Raw genomic sequence first — 23,503 nt, forward strand, 5'->3', positions numbered from 1 at the left:
ATAAAGTAATTCCCATGCTTCAATTAGATATGTGTGTATTTTCCCATATCTAATCAGGACAAGCTGAATTACATCAGATGGGGCCATCATGCCTCCTTAGGCACAGACTGTCAGTTGTGAGATACCGGAGCGCTGCTTCGCTCTGCAGGCAGCAGGCATTGCCATTGCAGGCAGAGGATTATAACCTGTCAAGTCAAAGTCTTAATCTCTTCTCAGTCATGAGTCAGTGATGAAATGGCCTTCAGAGCATGCACGGGCAGCAGGAGAAAGATTTGTCACGGCTAATAGGAATGCTAATGGAGAAAGCACTTCAGTTGACTTTACTGATGATATAGTGGACCCCAGTTATGAGGAACAAGCTTTAATGACAGTACTCACAGGAAAATTGGAAATAAACAACCTTGCCATGCTGTGAGCAGAGGGACTTATTTAATACCTTCTGTTAATTTTGATCAAAATACTGTAAATGCTTTCACACGAAAAGAAACTCTCATTCTCTAATACCATATTAATCTGTGAACGTAGAGGATTCACAAATTCAATATCCAATATAGGAAAGATGGAGATCAGCTGTATAAAAGCACTATTAAACAAACATCTGCTTATTGCTGAGTTACTTTAAGGTAAAAGATTCATTGCCATTAATATCCAGTTATAATAATAATATTTTATATTTTAATATATTAATGCAAATGTGGTGCAATATAGAGTGCTATCAGTTCAGAATAAATTCAGAATGAATTTCTCTACCTCCTTTCAGCTTTTTTTGAAGGCACTTTCCTGCTTTCTTTTGAATGATGCAGGGAAGTGCTTTTGCTACCAGGTACGTCAGACTGGGGATGAAGTCACGCATGCATCTTTTGAAGGAAGTGTTATTTGTTTCACCACCAGACCATATGGTTGGAGACACTGTCTCCGACCACGAAAGAATGCAATACTTTTATTCACTTAAAAGTCTGTAGGAAGGCTATATGTTAACATTTTTCAAGACAATTGCTGGCAGATGCCCGAGAGACTAACTGCTAAGGAGATGTAATGAGACAATTTTTGTTTATGCCACGTAAATAGCACCTCACAGTTGGAAGATTCACTTAGAAAACAGGAGAGGTTTGTTCTAGGATCATTTCAGAGTCACCCTAAAAAATGCCTCCTCCCAGGAGAGTGTTTGCTAACCCAGCCTCCGCAGCCCCTGCTGAAGTCCCGGTGTGAGAAGCAGAATGAATAAACCCAAACTGAGTGCAGCAATAACACTACTATGCTCTTTCTAACACTTGCTCAGGCTCAGCCCAGGCGACAGTGCGGCACTGCGTTATCACAGGATCGCAGAATGGTCGAGGTAGGGATGGACCTCTGGAGGCCAGCCGGTCCACCCAAACCTCTGCTGGAGCAGTGGGTTATGCTGCAAAGGCTCACCACGTCCCTCTCATTTCTGCCATTGTCTGCAACTGAGTTTTTTTGGATTGCTCTTCTGAGGTGCCTGCAGCACTTTGTAGAAAATGCAGCTCCCTAACTATGGGCTTGGGATGCAGCTCTGAATGGAGAAAGCAGTCAAATGAGATTTATTAACTCTACCTATAATTGCCTCATTTCCTAGTGTTATACAGCTGCATTATGTATCGTTTCGGGAATTATATAAATGGATGAATATAAACACACTGTTGCTAGGAAAAATGAGAGTGCAAAGTGCATTTATATAGCAAAAAATAGGGATAGACAGGTAGTGGGCCTAATTTGAAGGACCCTTTCATGTAGCACCAAGCTTTGGTTTAATCATTTCCATGAGACCTCTCTCTGTTTTTTTTCAGTCACCTTACATTTTCTAGATCAGCTGCTTTAGATTCGGCCTCATCATCAGAAAGCACATAATTTAGCAGGAAGCCGTATCAAATTCAATTTCTGCAGTTTTTCGTTGATTCATTAAGCTCCTTCTCCCATTCTCAAGATGATCCATGGCAGATTGCAATCTTTTCTCATTTACAACATACCAGGGACATTTCATTGTCTGTTCTTTAAAGACGAATTACTAATGTACTTACACACAGAAGCTAGCATGTGTCTAGATTTGATTTCTTCAAATGCCAAGGCTTCTTTCTGAAGTGAATTTAGTGAGTTTTTGAAACTCAGTACAGAGAGGTTTAGGATCATACAGTAGGAATCATTAGAAATGCCCTAGAAAACCCCAATCAGAACAGTTAATTTGTTTTGTAGGATGCCGTATTTGAAACGAGTAACACGGTACTGCTAGTTTTTAATTGTACAGTATTATAAACATACCTCAATACCACGCTTTTCACACCACATGGGATATATAAATAGAATTGATGCTTTTCTTTTTCCATAACTCACCTTTTTACGTAGTAGTGCGTGATGGAGGGGCATTTGCAGTTTGTGGGACAGATGAAGATCAGCTATGCGACAAAATTCATGTATAGATTACTAATGGTACCCTATCTAAAGCTAATATATTGATTACCCCTCCTGTGAACAGCAAACAGGTCAGTGCACTAAGAGGTTACTAACTAGCTCATGCCTGTGGTGCTCTTCTTAGGGTGATTTGAAAGCAATAGAAACTAACACTGGTGTAGATGGTATTGTCACTACTGCAGGAAATATGTGGGACCATTTTGCAGCACTTCTCTGAATGTTGCTTTAGGAAACAGTTTTATGAAGTGCAGATATGCAAAGTCGCAGTGGTGCTTTGAAAAGTTCAAGGCCAGAAGGCCAGAACTTGAACTTGAACTTGACTACAGCTTGAAAAAGAATAATTTGTGTTTGTAGAACCAGACAGTGTTTCTCTTCTCCCATTACAATGAGAAATACAAATATAGTTCAAATCTGTAGGTAAAAGCTCTTAAATCATCTCCATAGTACCCAGTTCTTTGAGACTTCATAAATGGAATCAACCTAGACATGCATTTAATAGATTAACCAATGTGTATATTTGTACAAGAAGATCCAATTCTGAAGCAGTCATACCATGTTGTAAACCTTACTGAGCTAAACCTCCTGAAAACTGACTTAAAAGTAAGTGGGGGAGGAAATGCTAAATTGTGCCTCATGCTGAAAATGGCTACAGACAATCTCATTTTTACTCTTTAAGAAAAATCTCTTTTGCAACCAAACGGCTTACACGATCGCGTCTTTCCACGCGCCGCTCAGTTGTCTCAGATCACGCTGTGCAATGTCTGGGGCAGGGACGGCCTCACGCTGCTGATTTGTAAAAAATACTGAGGATAATGGGACTTTCATCTTGGTAATACTGCCATGAATTATTGTAACTATTTTGTAGTTATGAACATCCTCTGCTTACACGTGGAATATTTCTTTTCATATGTTATTTATATGGAGCTGCTAAGTGCAGCAAAATTGCGTGAATGGCCCAGAGCTGGATGGTTCTTGTACACATAAAAGCTTATTCATTTAAATTGCACGTGTTTTGAGAGAGCTTTTGGATTCTCCTTGTTAAAAATAGCTTGGTACAGAAATACCCACAGAAATTAGGACCGGTGGGCACTTTCAGGCTACGTCTATGCAAGCAACAGGGCCACGGCCTGTGCTTTGGCCCTGAGGGCCAGTACGATGGTGTGGTTGGATGTTTTTTCCCCTGAATGTGATGGCCTTTTCCACAGGGGCTGCTGGGGACAAACTCTGGAGCTCTGGTCCCCTGGACAGTGCCCAGGATGTGGCTGAGGACACCACTGGCAGCTTGGGCAGTGTCTGGGTACCAGTGCTTGAGCCTGCTCCTGGCCCTGCAGAGCTTGTGAGGAGAGGAGTAACCTGAAAGGCTCCTGGTTCATCTCCTTGCTGCTGGGCTGGATAAACTCACCCTGTAGAGAAACAATGAAACAACAAATACTTGCCTTTTTCTTCACGAAAAAAAAAACTCTGAAAATGTGGATTCTGCAGCCTCCCTAGGCAGCATGTTTTGTCGTTTCTTTATCACTGCTGTTGGAAAATTGTTCATCAGGTATAATCAAAATCTCTTTTGCTTCAGTTTAAACTCATTATTCCCTGTGCTCACCCCATAAGATCAAGAGCACAGTATTTCCCTTGTCTTTATTGACATTTCTGCATTCTTTAAACTATGTATTTTTCGTTCTGTTAGTTTTTCCCCGTAGGTTATTAAAGAAAGGACATATGGTTTAGACATCTTATTGTTCCAGATGAGTTTCTCCAATTTCTGCCACATTGGTCCAATCTCACCTGGAGTCTAACACTCCTTAACAGAGGCCTTACCAACAGAATCTAGCGCAGTGAAGTTACTTCATGGCTCATATAAAGTACATTTCTCTTTATACATCCTGATGTGATGTAGATTTTTTTCACCACAGTGTGTTTCTAACTCATGTTCAGTCTGTGATCCAGATCCCCTTGGTCCTTGTTGGTAGAAGTGCTGTCAAATTTGCCTTTTCCAATCATGTACTTCCACAGCTGATTACTCCAGACAAATGTGGAGTGTTTGGATTTCTTTTATTGAATTGCATCCTCTTGTACGCTATATACTGCCAGAATGATTTATTAGTTCTCTTGCTGCTCTGCATTCTGCTGAGCTGCTTTCTTTAATGCCTGCATCCCCCACGTTCTTCATTTGCTGGATTCTGAGTGGCGACTTGGAATACCCTCAAGGTTAGAAAAGTGCGGTCAGTCCTCTTGTAAGAATCATCCAAAAAGGCACGTGAGCAGCAGGGCTTGTTCTGCTTGGCTCTTCACTTTGCTCAGACTATAGCTGCTAGCTTTCACCAACTAGCCCACCTGATTGTTTATGCTTCCTCCATCGAAATAGCTTTTAGCTTGAAAGAGCATGCACGAGGATGGCATCAATTACGTACTGCTTTTAACAATTCCGTGCTATCGATGTCTCTCGTTATAGCCAGAGAGACCACAGCCTCTTCCCAGGATGAACAGCCCAGTATCATTCCTGCTTTCCCGAATGAGGTAACCAAGGACTTGTGAAGGTCAGCATATCATTCTTGCGCAGCGATCATGAACAGTGCCAGGTTTTAGCTACACATCCACCCCATTTTTTGGACAGTCTTGGGCCTCACTCTGCATATGTTCTTCTGCAGAGTGCTTTGGGGTGCATGCATGAGGGGACATTAGGCAGAGTGGCACTATTGGCACCCGAATTTCTAAGTAACTGCTTTCTGCTCAACTTGCAGTCATGTTTTTTCCAGATCCTAAGTGCCATCACTCAACACTAATTGCCAAACGAAATGGTAAAACATGCTACCTCCCTCTTCTGCCAAGCTATGCAGAGTAAATTATCATCATTTGTCATTATTTCTTGAGTGCAAGTGAAGCAGGCTGTGGCACACAGGTGACAGGTACTGCTCTGGGAGACTGCTGGTCCAGAATAACATTACTCTAGACACCGTGAGTGTCTCGGTCTCTAACCCATACTTTCTGTTAATGATTTTGTTTGTCTCTCTTCACGGACTAATGCAAACACTTTATCTGTGTCACTCATTTTGTCCCTTTGTATTTTACCAAAGGGTTAATACTTCCGTGTAAGCACAGCAGGACTCGAGGGCAGAACAACAATCAATATTACTAGAGGCTACGGGATGTTAATTGTCCAGCCCTGCTTTGTGGTTTATTTTGCTGTTTTTTTCTTTCTTTTTTTTTTTTTTCAAATGTTTTCCTTTATTGATCCCCTACCTCCCCACTAATCCCTTCCAGAAAAAAGGAAGGCTGTCCACATCGCTCTAAATGAAAGTGACAGATTGGGTGGCAGCGCTCAGATGAACAATCATGGATTATTTGTACCAGGAATTGCCGATGTTATTGAGGGCAAGTGAAAGTAAACAGAGGTTACCTACTTCTTGTTTAGCTGCCACCCATCCTCAGCAGGAAATACGTCTTTGTACTGACACAGCACAGCCTGCATGTCCTAACGTGACTGAGCAGCACGCACCAGAGATGCTCAGGGATGCTGCACCTGATACCTGGGAGTGCTCTGAATTTCTGGCTGCTTTTAGGGTCCCAGCAGTAGGTGGACTGCCTGCCTCTGCCAGCTGCAGCCCTTCCAGAGAGACTTCCTGCTCTACAGGGCATCCTGTCTCCCCACCACCAGTGCAAGGGCAGCTTGGGCAGCAGGAGCTGAATGGCACGTGGGTCCCATGCTGACTGCCGAGACGAGTGCTGGCGGTGCAGTGGAAAAGGGGGCTGCACTCACACGCCCTGCTCAGATCTCTGAGACAAGAAGAGGTTGTCACTGTGCCTGCTTACTTTTCGGGAAATAATGTGTGTACAGGTACAAACTTGTGTTTCTTCTCCCTCTTCGTGTAGCATTTACCTTTGTACCTGCGTGTAGGTGGGCCTGTGTATCTCGCGAGTGCCCACCGACCTCCTCCTGAAATGCAGCACTCTTCCGAAGTTTCCTTTCAGAGTCCCAGGCTATGAACATATTGCATCATAACCAAGGGGGGCCAGAGCAAACACCCCCACGTAACGAATGTTTGCTGTGTGTCATTTGCCTGTCAGCAACGAGTGTCAGAATTACTGCTTTTTACTGCAGCTGGGGGGTGAGCAATGAGTCTGTGATCCCTCCCTTGAAAGAAAAGAGAAAGAGGAAAAGGCAGCCCTTTGTGACAGCTTTTGTAGGAGGCAGACTCTGAGGAGCTTTTTCATAAAGGCAAAACAAACTAAAAAAGTGTTTTTTTTGAAGCAATAAAAGGACGGCTGCAAGAACAAAAGGTCCGGTGCTGAGGAGGATAGATGAACGCAAACACCGCGTCTTTGGAGTATGCAACATCACAAACTGATGAAAAGCGATCGAAAATGAAAACAACATCACAGCCCGGCTGGGGAGCCGAGGAAGTTACCAGTCAGAGGGAGGGGCATTAATTAGGACATGGAAAGTAGAAAATCACTTAGAGACACAGAGCCCATTAACAGCTCGTAGCCCCAAGCTAAATTGAAGTGGGAGACACAAAAATGGTACTTATAAAACTGAGGGACACAGATGGGCTGCCACTGCACTGAAATCAGCGCTCAGTTTTTCGTTGTTCATGGCCAACACAGGGTTCCCCCAAAATGGTTTTCCTTACTGATGGGGAAAATCACTTGGGAGTGTCTTCAGATTTCTCAGAGGCAGTCAGCGGGGGGAGGACTGACTATCTGTTTGATGGAAATTTACGATAATTATGGAAAAGAGAAGCCCTGGGACTGTGCTACTGTGCCTGGAGCAAAGTGTCAGAGCTCACCAGCAAAAATGGCAGGCAGAGCTCTTAAATGGCAGGGTACCTGGTAGACAAAGGCAGCCTAGCACTGCACAGGTAACAGAGTCTGTCATTACACACGCAGGAGATTCCCTGGCAACTCCTAACCCAAATATTTTGTTAGCAAGCCAAGGAGTACAAGCATGAAACAATTCCCATGCTCTGAGAACATACAAAAGCTAGCGTGCATATCAGGAAGGAAATAAAATCAGCGACCTGCCTGCATTTTGCAGTTTAAACAAATCTGGGTTGCTAAAGATCTCCAGGTAATGGTCAGCCTGTGAGTCTTCTGCTCAGTTCTAATCCCCTAGAATTCTAATTTCTTTCCATTTTCTTAGAAAAGAGGCAAAGGGCAAAGGTTCTTCCTTTGGGCAGTCTCCCAGGAAGGAAAACTTGCGGAGGGAGACACAGGGAAGATGGGGTGTAGTATTTGACAGCATAGGAAAAATGTGAATTTAGAATGTCACTGAGGATAGCAAGCCTAAATCTTGCTTCCTAAACAGCAAGAGAAGAACCTTTAGCCACAGGAATGGGTCGATTGGTGGCCAGCGCTGACAGAAGAGTCAACTGCTTAGGAAGGGAGCACACCTGCTATCGAGCAGGGTTACTGTAGGTGAAGAGACAGTTAATGGTCAGAGTCTTAAACCCTGAAAGATCACGGCATAAGCCTCCTGAAAGGTTAATCTGGCTATTCTTAAATGTTTTCTTTGGCTGTAAACAGGTTAGGGCCATGCAATACGTGCAGGGGAAGTGCATACAGCGTCATGCAGCTTGCATTCTTACGGAGATTCCCACAGCCACCATTTGGGAACAAAACAGGGAAGTGCAGGTGATGCAACTGCTCCTCCGCCTTTCGTGTTTCCTAATCCATGCTGTCTGTTCTTCACTGATCTCGGGCCTCTCACTCACTACAATACTCACTGTGTTTCACCCTGTGCTCTTGTGTGGGAGACCCGGACATGGTCACACCGAAAAAGCCCAGTATTTCAGTGGCACTGTATTTTAGCTTCCCTTCAGTTTTATTGATCAGCCATTAGGTTCAGATGAAATGCAGCATCACGATTATGATTTAGCTGCGGGAAGATGCTCATTTGTGAAGCATATCTTATGTCCTGAGTCCACTTCTAGAGGTAGCTCTGAAACCGAGGCTGAAGGGTTGGGAGGGATTCTTCCTTCCTCTGCCACATGAACTCTTGTCTTTCTTAAGGGCATAACCACTTACGGTCCCATCAGGGTACTGAGAAGAATTTGCTAGGAAACTTCCGTATCTTCTTACTCCAACAAATGCTCTCATACACCTCCAGACACTCAGGAGAAGAGATTGTGCCCACACAGGGTTGCATTGCTCATTCCCAGGATGTTAACAGATCTAGCCATTTTTGTTCAACTTTGACTTTTAAACAACTAGATCTTTCTTTCACATGAAACAAAATTGTTTCAGGAAAGATTCTTGGCAGTGCTTTTTGCCCTGGCTTCCTGAGGAATGCACTCTCTTTACAAACTGAATGAAAAACCAGTGGCACATAAAACTGCCTTATGACAATGCTGGCAGTTCTGCCAGCTTCTCATCCACCCACATTTACCAACCACTACGCATTATGTTAGAACTGTAATTTTGAAATGATAACCTCTAAGGACGTGCTTTTGCATCCCCACTACCTCATTTTCTACTTTAAGAGTGCTGTGGAAGTGCTGTTTGAATAGCAGGTGACAGCTTTTAACTGTCTGCAGTGATTATAATATCCTATTAATAATAGTATTGAAAAAGTCATTCAGCTAAGACTTTCTGGATTCTCATGCTCAGAGTCAATAAGAGTGTGCTAGCCATCTGTAAACCTGGTATTCACGACTATGCCACCTGTACACCTGATATTTGCTGCACCAGGGAACAAAAAATCTCAGTATTTTCCAACCAGGGCTAATGCCTGGAAATTTAGGTCCAGTGTGGAACACCACAGAGTTCTTCTGGCTGCAGAAAATATTCTATTATGGCAATGATTTGTGTATTCTTGCTTTATATCCCATGGAAAAGCAAGTAGGATCCTTACTATGGCTTTAAAATATCTCAAACACAGTCTTTACCACCTTTTGCACAAATCCGTTTTTTCTCGGATAACTACTGACCTATAGTGAATTCCAGCAGCTGAGAACAAAGTCGGTCCATAAAGATGAAAGTGTTTCTGCTCTGAAGAGGAAAGTTTCGAGTTCTGTGGTTCAGAACCTCAGGACCAGGCTTCCAAGATGACACGCAGCGGCGAAGGCCCAAATTACAGGCCACTCCAAACACACAAGCTTAAAAGGCAGCCGCTCCCCTCTTTCAAAAAGTCCTCTGCATCGTTTTGGTTTCTCTAAGCACAAGCTGTTGAAAATGGTGTTTTCTTACTGTGTTTACCCAAGCCCAGATTTATAAAAGCCAGGCAGCACCACGCAGCCGCAGCTGAAGTCTGGGTTTGCCTGGGTCATGGCAGAGGACAGGGCAGACGCCCCGCACCGAGTCAGACCTGTGGGATGTGGCACTCGCTCAAGCTCTGCCTGCAGCCCAAGCTCCAAGCATCATCTGATGCCCAGCTGTGGTTGCTCAGTATTGCTGAAAATCATGTGGTGCTTAAATACACATAAGGAGCTTAACTTTATATGCTTTGCTTTGAAGAACTGGCTTTTTTTTCAGATGACAATCTGAAAGCTATTGTAGCATTTAAGCCCAATAATAGTATTTTATCTCTTGATCATATTAGATTATGATCCCTTTAGCAGCACAAGCTGGGTTTCACCTAAGCAACCTGATGAGGCTCAGATGCCTCACGCTAGCCTCGTGCTCAGTGGTGCTGCCCAATGCAGAGAGCTGAAGAGGCTGAAACACGGCAGGTAGCATGTGGGCACGCTGAGTGGCAACAGGGATCTGGCTGCAGCAGAAGTGGTGGTCATGGCTGTGATCCCCTTCGCCTCTGACCCAAGACATCCTCCCTGTGCTGGTGCAGGGCCTGGAGGACTCAGTCCTGTGAGGAGCGGCTGAGGGAGCTGGGGGTGTTTGGTCTGGGGAAGAGGAGGCTCAGGGCAGACCTCATTGCTCTCTGCAGCTACCTGAAAGGAAGGGGTGGGGAGCTGGGGGTCGGCCTCTTCTCGCAGTGATAGGACCAGAGGGAATGGCCTCCAGTTGCCACCAGGGGAGGTTCAGGCTGGCAATGAGGAGACATTTCTGCTCAGAAGGAGCAGCCAGGCACTGGGACGGGTTGCCCAGGGAGGTGGTGGCGTCACCGTCCCTGGGGGTGCTCAAGGAGAGGCTGGACGTGGTGCCTGGGGACATGGTCAGTGGGGACACTGGTGGTAGGGTGTGGTTGGACCGGGTGAGGCTGGAGGGCTTGTCCAGCCCTAGCGATTCTGTGTGTGGTCAGCAGGGCAGGATGTGCTCCCCATGGCCCTGCCCCAGCTGTGGGGCAGCGGCTGCCCCCATGGCTGCTGCCCCCGTCACAGGGAAGCCTCTTCGCTAACGCAGCCGGGCGGGCCCCGCCAACCCTCCCCTCCCCTCAGCGGCGGTGGCGCTGTCCCCGCCCCGGTGTGGCACATCCCTCCCTCCCTGCCTCCCTTTTTCCCTCCCTCCCTCCTTCCCTCCTTCCCTCCCTCCCCGCGGCGGGGCCGGCCGAGGCTCCGCGCCATGCCCGCCTTTAAACGGCAGGTGCGGGGGAGCGGGGCAGACGCGCCACCGGCGGCGGCCCGGCGGTAGCGGCTGGGGCTGGGACTGTGCTGTGTGGGGCTGTACTGGGCTGTACTGGGCTGTACTGGGCTGTGCTGTGCTCTGCGGAGCGGAGCATGTCGGTGGCGACCGGGGGCAGCGAGGCGGCGGCGGGCGGCGGCGGCGGGGGCCGCGTCTTCTTCCAGAGCCCCCGCGGTGGCGGCGGCGGCGGAGGAGGAGGAGGAGGCGGCGGCGGCTCCTCGCGGGAGGAGGCGGCGGTGGCGGCGGCGCAGGTCCAGCAGCGGCGGCAGCAGCAGGGGAAGGTGACGGTGAAGTACGACCGCAAGGAGCTGCGCAAGCGGCTGGTGCTGGAGGAGTGGATCGTGGAGCAGCTGGGGCAGCTCTACGGCTGCGAGGTGCGGGGCGACCCGGGCTGGGGGTGCCGGGGGCTGGAGGACGGTGTGCGGGGGGATCGGGGCTGGTGCCTGGTGCTTCGCCTTGGCACAGCTCCGCCAGCAGCATAACCTTGTGGTACCCCTGGTTTGCTGCTGTGAAGGGTCCAGGTGCTCAGCCCGCACCGAGGGTCTCGCCCGGCTGTGCCACCCGCCTTGGCTCAATGAAGCCATTGGGAGCTGGGCTGGGTGGCAGCTCCCACGTCCCTGGAGCCCACGGCTCGCCCTGCTACACCACACCAGGATGGGCTCGGCAGGGCCCCAGGTGTGCTCGGGGAGCCCGAGGTGTGCAGGACTCGGTGCACGTACCCCAAACTGATGCCCGGGGGCAGCCCCTTGTCTCTCAGAAGCAGCTCAGCAGCAGGTCTGCCAGAATTGGACTGGCCCTCACCAGAAATGCGCACGTGACGAGGGAAAGCCTCCTGAACTATTCGTGCCTGTGAACTAAGGGAGGGAAGGGTGCCGGTGGGTTAAAAATAAGCAGCTGCTGCTCTCCGCCTTGGCGCGGCTCGCCCGTGCAGCCGCCTGCTTCATGAGGCCGTGTAACCTGTAGGCTGAGAGGATTTCTTTGGGGCCAGCAGTGCTTCAGTCGGTCTGCATGAGCTGATGGATTTGTGTTTGCATGAAGCGATAACGTGGTCAGTAGCTGGCTTGCTGCACCTCCTGCCGCTGCTTGACTCACGCTGCTGTAACCCCAGGGCCTGTTTGGGCAACGTGTTGTGTGCTTTTGACACATAGGTGGAGTTGTTCTTTACGCAAAAAAAAACGTGTCGTACATGGGACCCAGCCAAGGTCTGAAGGAGTTATTGCTGCTCTTAACAGTGTTCAAAGAACTGGCTTGCTGTGTGGAAACACTTGAGGAATAAATCTTATAGTCTTATCATAGGTGCCACCAATGACTGAAACAGAAGGAGGTCTGCATTAGGAGAGGGGCTCTCCGTTGAGATGGGGACTGTATATGGCTGCATAAAATAGGGCTGGTTTTTCTTTGATGGTTTGCTTTCTCAGATGTCTTTTAGTAGAAAAAAATGGTTTGAGACAACAGGTGAAAGCGTTTTTAGCTTTGAAGGTTGAGGGCAAAATGTGTAGGTCGTCGGCTCTTTGCTGCTGTGCTGGGACTCCGTCCAGTCTCACACCGATGGCAGCAGTGAAAAGGTCAAGTAATTAACGTGCTATCAACATCAGGCTGAAGATGCATGATGTGTGTAGCCAATAAAGATGACAGCAATTTGATGTAAGATGCTTTGCTTGAATCTGCCTGAAAGACTTCTAGGCTTACAGATGCAGCTCTTGTGCTGAAACAAAATCTCCTAGGCAGCGTTGGTAACTTTGTCCATCGGCAGGCGGGGGGCAGTGTGGGGACTGCTCGCTTCAACCTCTGTAGGTCTACCATGACTTCCTTGATGTGGTGACATTTAAGTTCTGAAACAGCCTCAGATCTGCTGGAATGTCAGAAATAGCCTGAAATTTCTAAGCCTGAAAGAGCTAACCAGTGTTAGCTTCTTCTAAAGAGCAGAGCACACCGTTCCTGGGAAGAACAGAAATAAGAGAGCAGAGCACGCTTGCAGTGCCATATGCTGAAAGGCTGCATAAAGACCTGGGTGTCTCTTTGTAGGACTGAGTACATGTAGTGCCTACCCACTTTTTTCCATGTAAATAATGTTTTCTGCTGAATTATGCCAAGATCTATCAGTAAGTGGACACCTACAGAAAGACTGCCTTTATTCAAAGCTAGACATGTATTCGTAGCCTCTCAAGTACCTGCAAGTCAAGTCAGCTATGTGCTCGTGAGTATGTCTTGGCTTGGTGACGAGGTTTAAGAGATGAGGTCTGGAAGTAAGGAGACAGGTTTGCTTTTCAGGTTCTTTTCCAAGTGAATCTTGGTTTTACCTGTACAGGTTTTAGTTTCAAAAATTAGATGCCAAATTGGGTAATGGAGCTGGGGGAATGTAGTTTAGAAAGAGCTCTTTGAGACTGGTGTTGATGCTGACCACACATACAGCATCCAACGATCAGCTTTAGAAAGGCTGCTTCTTCATGAAGCGGAGTTTAGGGATAAAGACCAACCGGAGTGGTGAAGGATTCCCATGGCAGTAAACTTCACTGGGACCAGAGACTCGTAAGCAGGGTTCATTTGGCACCAGAATCCGTCAGGCTGATGTACTAAGGACGAGTGCTTCAGGTGAGCATCAGTCTGGCTGTTTGCTCATGGAGCTGCTGTCATTAAAAAATGAAGTTTTATAACCTGTTCACTTTGGTTTGTATGAATGCTAAAACTGAGGATGCAGTCTCAAATTAGGGCATTGAAAATGCAGTGCCCTAATCACAGGACTTGAACTGACTTCAGCATTGATCTTTACTACATGTCTGGTTTCTAAAAATAGTTTCTCTAAGGATGCTTCATGTTTTGGCCTAAACTCATTATTGGTTAAGAATTGCTACATAACACTGCACAACACAACTTGCATCACCGCTATTAATGATTTGTAACTTGTGTGTCAGAATCTAAGTGATGACAGCCCGGTTCTCCAGGTATAGGATCCGCAGTGTACGCTCCTACAGAACTAGTACAACTTTATATATGGAAAAAGCTGCTGTATTTGACCCCAGAAACCATTCTGCTTTTCAAGTACATCACTGTGCTCAGGTGTACTGCCTACCCCTGAGTACAGCATTTGCTGTAGGTGGCAGAATGCTGGTGGAATAAGAGCACAGAGGACAGACATATGGACTTTACACAGCATTAATAAACAGCGAAGAAAGATTTTGCTGTGCTATGGGTTCGTTCCATGTAGAGGCATGGATGGTCAAATGGAACGAGCCCTTAGATTTTGGACTCTAAAAGTTGGAGGTAAACTTTTTTCTTCTAATATGAGCTGTTGCTGAGCATAGTTGAGATAATCCACTATTTTATGAGAGTGTGTCTAATCACGTACGGATGTCAGTGCTTGGGATATGATCTTGGTTTAGAAGCAGCAGGGAAATTACATTCAAGCTTATGCCTTCTCTGTTGCAGGGCAATATACACTTATTGTGGGATTCTATGTTTAAAAATTCAACACACAAGCAAAAACAACTGGAAGAGCTGCCCACAAAAGCCCCTCAAGCATTTTATTTCAGAGCACGGAGCCGTGCCAGACCCAGGGTTGTGCCAAACTGAGGATTGTTGTCACACAGGGTTCTCCTCCACTGCCTGGTACGTGGGGACTGCAAGGACAGGAGTGGCATAAAGCCCTGCGCTGGGTAAGGGATTTCATGTTGGCAGGGCCAGTCATTGCCGCTGTTTGTTTAAAAAAAAGGGTATTGGTGGGGAATGGGAGGGAAGGGAGCCCTTAAGTCTGTTCCAGCACAGGCTGATCTCCCTTCCCCTGGGTGCTGTGTGGCTGTTTTCCTGGAGCCGCTGGGATGTGCTAGCAGGAGCAGCTTGTGCCTAGCGGAGCGTCGGGGGGAGTCTGTCGGTCTGTAGGCACTTGAGTTCGAACTGCTCGGTGCTAGACGGGAGAAAACAAGAGGAAGGCACTTATCTAGGCTGAAGAGCCGGATCGCGAAAGCAGAAACTTCCTGGCCCTCTCTATCCCCTCCTGCCACCCAAATGTTTTGGCTGTGGTTTTTGAGCTGGTGGCAGGCTGTGAAAGGTGGTGTGAGGGCGGCAGGGAAGGTGTGCAGTCTGCCTCCTGCCAGGCTTCCCGGGAAGGATGGACTGGTGCAAGAGGGGCACGAATCACTTAACCGTGACCTCCAAAGAAATGAGCTGCCTCGACTCTTTTCCAAGATGTATTTTTGGTACTGAATCCAGTTGCAGATGGATGCAGGAGCAGTGCTGCATATGCAGAACAACTGGATGCTCTACAGGGTACCCCAGGCAAGTTTTGTGAGCTGATGGACTCAACTGCAGCTGCTTCTTCCCCAGCCACTTGGGCCTGTATTCATGTGCTCACCGCCCTTCTGCACAGCGTGGACCACCACCTCCAGCCCATCCTGCCGGCGTGCCCGCGGGTCCCGTGTAGCTGAGGAGTTGCCATGGCTACTGGCGATCTGTTTCGCTCCGGATTTGGAAGAACATTGAGTACAAGGGCCAAATGCTTTATTTTTATTTTATTTTTCCCCCAAACACACCATTATTTCCAAAACAGCCTGCTTAGTATGCTGCCAAGGCTGCCCTTCAGTAATGTGGACCTGATGGTATGACCAGGTACAACTTATTCTTCAGGCTACTGAGATAATGTTTGAGATTTATTATTCATTTCTCACAAAGGTGTTTGTAAGGAAATCAACTGAATAAAACACCGCGGCAACAAACTCGCTGACTGTCTGACTCTTTGAATAGACTTCCTCTGACTTGGACAAAGACCTCACAAATGGTAATGGTGAGTTCACACAAATGTGTGTGAACTCATTTCTAAATGGATCCGAAGTGGAAAGAGACTGAGAGGGGTCTGAGAATTAGAGAATTAGAGCCGTTCTGTAAAAAGAAGCATGTCAGTAGCAAGTGCAGTAAAGGATTTCTTTCTTCAGGAAAACTAATATGACAGTCTAGATGCATTGGAGTATACGTAGAGGCTCATCAAATTGCCTGACTGTTTCTGGATGTATTTGAGTTGTTTCATTTGGACGCTTATTTCTGATGCCAGATCTCCGCAGTATGAACCTCACAGCACTCTCCTGAGGGCAGGGATGCTGCTCAACAACCAGAGCAGGTCGAAGGGTTGCTATCATCAGAGACCTCCGAAGGGTATGGGCAACACCGGAACAGCAAAGGCTTCTCCAATCATGTAGCAACCACGGAAAGGTATTTGCAGAGTCCCAAGGGTACAAAACAGAAAGCTCAAAATGGCCTATAAAATGCTTGGAGTTGTAAAACAAGCCTCGTAAAATGCATGCTGCTGCTTTCAGGAAGAAGGAATGGGCTTAAGTACCTGTGAGGGTGCCGAGCACCTGCTGGCAGTGAGGCCAGAGCCTTTTGTCTCTAACTGTGCAGCTTAAGCTCTGCGTTGAGGTTCTGAAGACCCTAATCTAGAAGGAAATGTGCCGCCATTCAGCTACCTTCCTCCTTTTTAAATGCAAAATTTTTGCTACATCCCGAGGAGTCCAGGAAAATTATTTTTTCAAACCACTTGAGCTTTGTATGGCCTGAGTGTCATAGCTCATTGTTTTATATTCAGTAGCAGCAATATTTTCGACTTGTAATTTAGAAGCTTTACAGCGTAAATCTTAATCTTCCACCAGCTATTCCATATCAAGCCTTGTCCTTTCCCTCTCTGTTCAGGACTGAACTGGTCTCTTTGCCGAAGGGGTAGGTGTGGTGGTTTTATGACGAAGCAAAGAAATAATTGATTGCTTACATCACCTTTCATAATTGCACTTCTTAAAAACAGTATCTGCCAACCGTTGTGGCTACAGCCTCTTCTGCCTCCAGGCAAAGTGCTTTACATACACTCGGTGCCTGATTATCCGTGGTAACTGGGGTGGGGACTGGGAAGGGGTGGAGAACATGGAAAAACTGTGGATTTAAAAATAAAATAAAATGGTAAACTCCGCTACAAATAACGCAGCGAACAAACAGCTGAAGCGGGGAGGGGGCGGGTCGTTTCTCTACTTTTTTCTCCCGCTCGGGTTCATCACATGCTTTTGCTTTCGGACTCGAGTCTACCCTGGATGTGCCTGTACTTGCAGCACAAACTACAGCATGGATGATCTGTCCCCAGATAGCTGGGAGCTGGTTACTTCGAGCTTTGCTGTACTGCTTCATACCCCTGTGCTCTGGCAGGGCAGGAAGGAAGAGGCTCTCCCCATTATTCTCAGAGCTTTGCATGTTTAGAGCGAATCTAAATTGCTATAAAACCAAGTGCCTGAAACAAAAATAGCTCTGTTTAAGTGAGAAAGATTCGTCTTTCATGGCACGTCTGCCTCCTGTTAAAAGGCATAGTGAATATTTCGAAGGAGGTGTCGGATCTAAATAAAAAGATGTTCTACTTGACGTAGATCTTAACTGTTGCAGTACTTCTGCAATTAGGGCTGTCACCTGCCTTAACTATTTCGCTGTTGATCCATGCATTCTTGTAGCTCTCCCTTTAGATTAGGTGGTTTCCATCCACTTGAAAAGGCACTGTACCTGTCCCCATATCCAACCAAGAAAACCCTGGGCAGTTTTGTAGTGCATGCTACTATATATGGTCTGCATGAAGCAGTTCTCCAGGACTACAGCAAATGCTCATGAAAAAACAGGCTATCGCATCTCTAACCTGATTCAGCCTGAGTTATGGTCACCTTGTCTCTTGTCACCACAGGTGATAAAGCAGCAGCAACATCATCAATCCATTCTCCCAGCAGCCTTGCGTCTTGCCTGCAGTATAAGAAGTCTGAGTTCTCATTTTTCCCTTCTCTTTTTATTTTCCTTCCTTCTATCTAACTCCAGAAAGTTCTGTTTGACAGCACAAATTGAGTAGGTTAGACATGGCCATCCATCTATGTCACCGCAGCGTTTGGCTGCCTGTCATAAAACATTGGCAGTTTCTTTTGCTGCCCCCCAGCATGACACACGGAATTATCTGAGTCAAGATTTCCAGAAGTTATTAATGTTGGAGAAGGGGGGGGGGGGGAGAAGGATAAAATCTTAATTTTATGCAGTCTGTACAGCAGCAGTATGACTGTATTTCAAAGGTAGAATAAATTTAGCGTGTTAAAGATCTTGGAACGAAGAACGGTTTGGGCAGAGGTGCACACTGAAACAAATCAAATCTCCTTTGAAGTGATAAGTGTTTAATTCTGAGGCTCACATTTGAATAGCAGAACTGTTACCTTGTTTTTCCCCCGAAGGAGCATGGTATCTGTTCTAGGAACCAGTTCAACACAGTATCTTAAGCTGTTTTCAAGGAACATACAGATCACAGCCCCAGAAGGCATCTTGTATCTTTTTAATATAGGTGATATTTATCGGCAGTGCAGATCTAGTAGATCTGAACCTAGAGAAAAATTATGTGTACTATAGATCTGTAATTATTAGAACGTTGATAGCTTAATTAATTCCATGTATAATATGGAAGTGGAGCAAATCTAGCACAAAAGCACTCATTGGAAGAGATGTAATGGCAAGTGTGTAAGTGGCTGGCTTGTGCGGTGGGAGCTAGGCTACAGGTGACATGACTTTTGGATGGAGAACACCTTTCTGAGTGTGGTGCTAACAACAGGGTCACACACTTCAGTCCCGTGTGTTGGACTTGATAAATAAAATTGATGGCACAGCGAATGCCTAATGAAAAACCTCGTATCAGACTGTCTTAATAGGATTACTTTCTAGAACACAGAATTGGGAAGGATCTCCTAGAGTCTGCTTTTTCATTTATAGATAAGCTCTTCTTTGCATTTGATACCATTTTGTAACGGAGCAACTCAGTTATATGATGTTTCTTTCCAGATTACTTCATAAATTCATAAGTATACCTGTCAGGCACTAAGGTTTTTTCACTTCTGTCATAAATTATAGAAGGCCATAGACAGAAGACTTGTGCTTGCTTGGCATCTTCTTGTCTGGATTCTCACTCAGGGGCAAAGTTTAAATGCACTTTATCATGTCCTTACTCTGAGCATCATGAGGGTCAAGTGATGACCGCAGGAAAGGGGCAGAAGTATTGAGGCAGTGACTGCTGTAGATCACTTACTACCTTACGACAGAACCTGCCTCTTGACGAGATGTCTGCAGACTGCAGGAGAAATGTGCTCACTAATATTTCATAGAGTTAATTTAGCAATACTTGGAAAATATATGATGGTAACCGCTCAAGATCCTACCTTCAGCATGTGAATGATGCCTTCTTTAAAATATATATATGAATCGACTCTAGCATGATTTGTTCTTCTTCAGGTGAGTGATTATAACGGTTTGACACATCTACTTCAAGAACAGGGAATTCCTTGAGCTTTTGTGACTGGCTGCTTTACGTTTTGAAGGATAATACCCCAAACACATATTGCAATTTATGTCAGAAAAGAGCTCCAGATGTTCTGGAATAAACTCTTGGTTCTTAGTTTTGTTGTGCTGCTGGTAATTGTACTGTTTTAGTACACCTCAGCCCTTACTCAGCTGTCCCTGCAGTACGAGTTTAAACCTTTAGCTAAACACACTAGTAGTTGACTTGCTTGTAGGTATCCACCTGTTGTGTGCTGGTCAAGACCAAACGGAGGAGATTTTCTGTGGTGTCTTGAAGTAATTCTGACCACCAAGTACACCAAGATGAGGAAGCAAGGCCAATCCTCGTCTTTGTCATCTGGAGGCTGCCTTGTCTCAGGCTGCCTGCAGTGGAGGCCTCTAGGACCACTTCTATGAAAGAAAACACCTCAGTGACCTCCCTCCTTTGCCTCCTTTTCAGTAGGTCTCTGAACACTTCTTTCTGGTAATTTCTTTCAGTTCCTGCTAGATTTCCACTTGAAACGTTTATGTCACGACTACTATTTTAGCTCTTACTCTGAGTTAGTAGTTTGCGTGTAGCAAGCAGTAGTTTGAACGCAGCAAGTAGAAGAAGGCAGGGCCAGGTGCCAAAATACATTTTTGGGAACTGGCAGGCAGAAGGAACAGCGGGATCACACAGTGGACCCACACAGTCTTTGGCTCCCTTCTCCTGGGGTTTGTTGTCCCGGGCGGGCTAGTCGCAGCAGATTATTCCACTCCCTGTATCTGAAGCAGTTTAACAAATTCATTTTAAAGATTCCTCAGGCGGTGCTCTATCTTTGGCAGTCTGGGGACTTGCCCGGGGAGCTAACCGATGTCTCTGGCCCCTGGGGAAGAGGAGTGCCGGCTTTGGAGCGTGTTACAACTCCTGCTGATGCCTCTTGATGCTGGTGGACCCGGGCCAAAACGCATCAACTGCAAGGCCTGGCTCATCTTCTGCTCAAAATTAGTGTCTGGGGGGAGGCAGAGGGAGGCCTAGGAGCCATCACCGTGCAGAGGACACTGCTCTGCCCAGCCACTACTTGGAGGGATACGGAAAGCTCTCCAGGTCTCTTGCCAGCTGAATTTCTGACAGGATTGCGTTGCTCCTGGATTCTGTGGAATGTGAGAGCACTTGTTTTGGTTCTACTCGATACAACTTTTTTCCCCCACAGAAGACAGGCTTCTTGTCTACCATGTCAAATCTGGCATGACCTAATCCTTCTGACCGAAGAAATACTGGCGCTGAGAAACCGTCTGTTATTCTGACCAATAAGGCTTTAATTGACTGGTCAGACAAAAATGTGGTGAGGAGACCATGACTGTGTCTGATGCTCGATGTACCCATCCGGTGTGACTGATGGTGGAAGACAATTTATGCACAACTTCTCGGCGCAGAGAAAATGAATTCTGGAAACTAACAGATGGTTTCTGCAAGGCCGCTGAAGCTGAGGTGAGGAGGGCTATTTAGAGGCCTCATTATCTCACATGCTCTCCCCTTGTGTTCTCTCAAGTGTCCTGATGGAGTAATTAATCCCTGAAGTGCCCCAAGAGGCAAACCTGCTTAATTGCACTGCTGTTTAGCCTAAATTCCCAGAGCGCAAAAGACCTGGTGTTGATCCTATTTGGTTGAAATTTTTTCTTAAACTCTCTTCCTTGGGTCTTTTTCACCTCCACTCTTAGAAGAAAGCAGTCAGTCTGTCAGATCTGATCTAGGGTGGTCCTAGGTTGTCAGGGGTCATGCGGGGAGAGCTTGACACCACTGTGGTCTGTCTGAAGGAGAAAACTGCTGATGAATCTCAGGGCTCCTCTGAAGTGCTAGGTTGATGGTTAGGAACCTCAGCTAGCTCTGTATGAGTTTTATTTCCTTCTGAAAGGGAAACAGATGGAAATGCAGGGATGAGGTGTGTAACCTTTAATTGCAGAAAATGCCCTGCATGTTCCTCCTGCGTTGTCTAGCTGCGGAGCTCAGAGCACATTCCAGCTTTGCTTCCATGTAGCACGGCTTGCCCTCACGAGCACTTTTCGTTCCTAGATGAGAAGTCCTCTCTCCAGTTCCTCTGGTTCACCCTTACCTTCTGTGTGGTGCACCAACACAGTATGGGTTTAGCTGGCTTCTCTCTGTCGTGTTCTTCCCATATGCAGAGTTGTGTACAAATTGCAGGGAGGAATCAGCAGGGCTCCCACTATTCTGTGGTGGTGACAGACCCGCTGCTGCGGATCAGGCAGTGGTGGGGATGTCCTGTGATGGCTGTGGGGAGAATCATCCCACCTGTGTAATGCCCAAAGTACCGCCATTTAGAAAGCTCCCAATGGCTTAACTTACTGCACAGCCTGCCCAGGGGTGACTGCATAACAGTGATTTAGAGTATGACATGTATTTGCTAATACCAAACTATTTCTGCCTTGTGCGAAAGTGGATGAGGACAAAATACATGCCATGTCCTCCATATCTGCTCTGGAGTGTTTTGTTTAAGAGAAGTGACAACCATGCATAGACTTAGCGTGTCCTATTTTTATATCAAGAATACAAGGCATTTGCTTTGGAGACAGCGCTTGGTTTTCAACAAATGTTTCACTGAGATTGGATCTGTGTCATGGGTATGGTTAGAAAGTGCTGAATGCTTCTCTTACTCTTCCCAGTGTAGTTTGTGTTCAATGCCTCTTCGTCATTTGGCAATTTCACACTTTAGTGGTTCCTTTAGACTTCTGTAGAGATACACAAATTAGACAAGAATTCCTTAACCAGTGTGTTACGGATATTTTTGGGTAAGTTGAAGTTGTTTTGACAGTTCAGTTATGAAAACAGTAAAATACCAATGTTAGTACTCAAGAAGCCTAAATGAAGTCTAAACCTTACCGTGACTAGATGTCAGCTCCTTCTCAGTGCTTACTAATGACGCTGCAGTTGCAGAATGCAAGATTCTTCATTTTCTCTGCATAATGAGCAGAGGTTTATTTATTTTTATTTTTCAAACTTATGCCTGAATGGAATTCTTGATGTACCGTGTTGTTAAAGGAAGTTCTTTTGGGGGAAGCAAAAAGGTATTTTGGCATCCTAAAATCTTTTTCTTACGATCACATCTTCTCACCAATTTATTTTATTCAGTGTTGTGATAGAGCAGATAGAGAGCTACAGCTGTTGTAACAGAGGATTGACTTTTATTATCAGTTATGAGCACCATGAGTTGTAGAGTTTCCAAAATTCAGAATCTTATGGCATTTGGTCTTGTATTTCTTGTGGTGCTTGTTTCCCATAATGTAGTAGCAATGGCATGAAGCCCAGGTAACTTGCTGCTCCACCTTGTGTCTTGCCCACACCTCCACCTGCTGGCTGCATCCCCGCTTTTACTGCCTGTGGCTCTTAGGGTAATTTACCCACTTAAATGCATACCACAAGGGCATATCTCCTGCCTTGAGAACTGCTCTAAAATTTAAGTGCATGAGAGAATGGAGTGGTTGGGAACTCTTGGGACCCCTTGTCCTAGAAAGTGCAGAGGCTGCAGTTGTTGATAGGGCTGTGAGAAGACAGAGAATTTCACACCTTTCCTCCACTTATTTCTCCACTGCAGTGTCAGCAAGTTCTGCTCAGTCCTAAACGCCACATACTTTACTAGGAGAGAGCAAATACTCCTCTCTCCTCTAAAGCTTGCTTTTGTCCATCTGTGTGGTAGGCAGTAGATGGGTATCCACTGTCCCTGAGCCAACTGTTGGCTTATCAGGACCAGGCAGGTAGGCACTGGAGAAGCAAAGGAGAAAATGGAAAGTTGGGTGGGCCTGGAGAGGCAAAAGTAAGGTAGAGATGGTGGAATGAGAATAGCGAGTCTTTGGCAGGCTGCCTGCCCTTCTCTGTTTTGCCATGTTATTTCTTTTCCCTAGTGAGCACATCGGGTTTAAGTATGTGGGTAGATGTTCCCTTGCCTGAGCTCTGCTGGCTTGCTTCTGGCAGCAGCTAGGGTCAGTAGGAGGTGCCAATTTGATACAAGTAAGCAATTTTTCAGTAAGTTATTTTTCTTCCTGTTCCCCCAAGCCCCTGATCCACCTCGTCCCTTTCTATCTTTCTCTTCTCCGTTAGGCGTTAAAGATGCGATGCTCACACTGTAGGTATAGTGGAAGAGGGAACATCTGAAGTTAGGAACTGTAGGGACAATGAGATTGACAGTGCTTCTGTTTTATGTTGGCTTATCTGGCTCTAGAGGCTGCTTTTGGGACAAGTGGGTACTGTAATTTTGTATTT

At 46.2% G+C, this 23,503-nt stretch overlaps 1 protein-coding gene across 1 annotated transcript in view; it reads left to right on the forward strand.

Annotated features, from left to right (window-relative positions):
- Window positions 1-10,857: 10,857 nt before the first annotated feature.
- Window positions 10,858-23,503, forward strand: part of PPP1R14C (protein phosphatase 1 regulatory inhibitor subunit 14C) — a 49,473-nt gene continuing 36,827 nt past the window's right edge. The window contains exon 1 of the mRNA XM_082755677.1: window positions 10,858-11,306. Within this exon, the coding sequence (XP_082611803.1) occupies window positions 11,028-11,306 (279 nt within the window). The 5' untranslated portion in view covers window positions 10,858-11,027. The remainder of the gene's footprint in view (window positions 11,307-23,503) is intronic.

This window comes from Aythya marila (assembly GCF_965140915.1).
Source record: "Aythya marila genome assembly, chromosome: 3".
In the NCBI taxonomy this organism is placed as follows: domain Eukaryota; kingdom Metazoa; phylum Chordata; class Aves; order Anseriformes; family Anatidae; genus Aythya; species Aythya marila.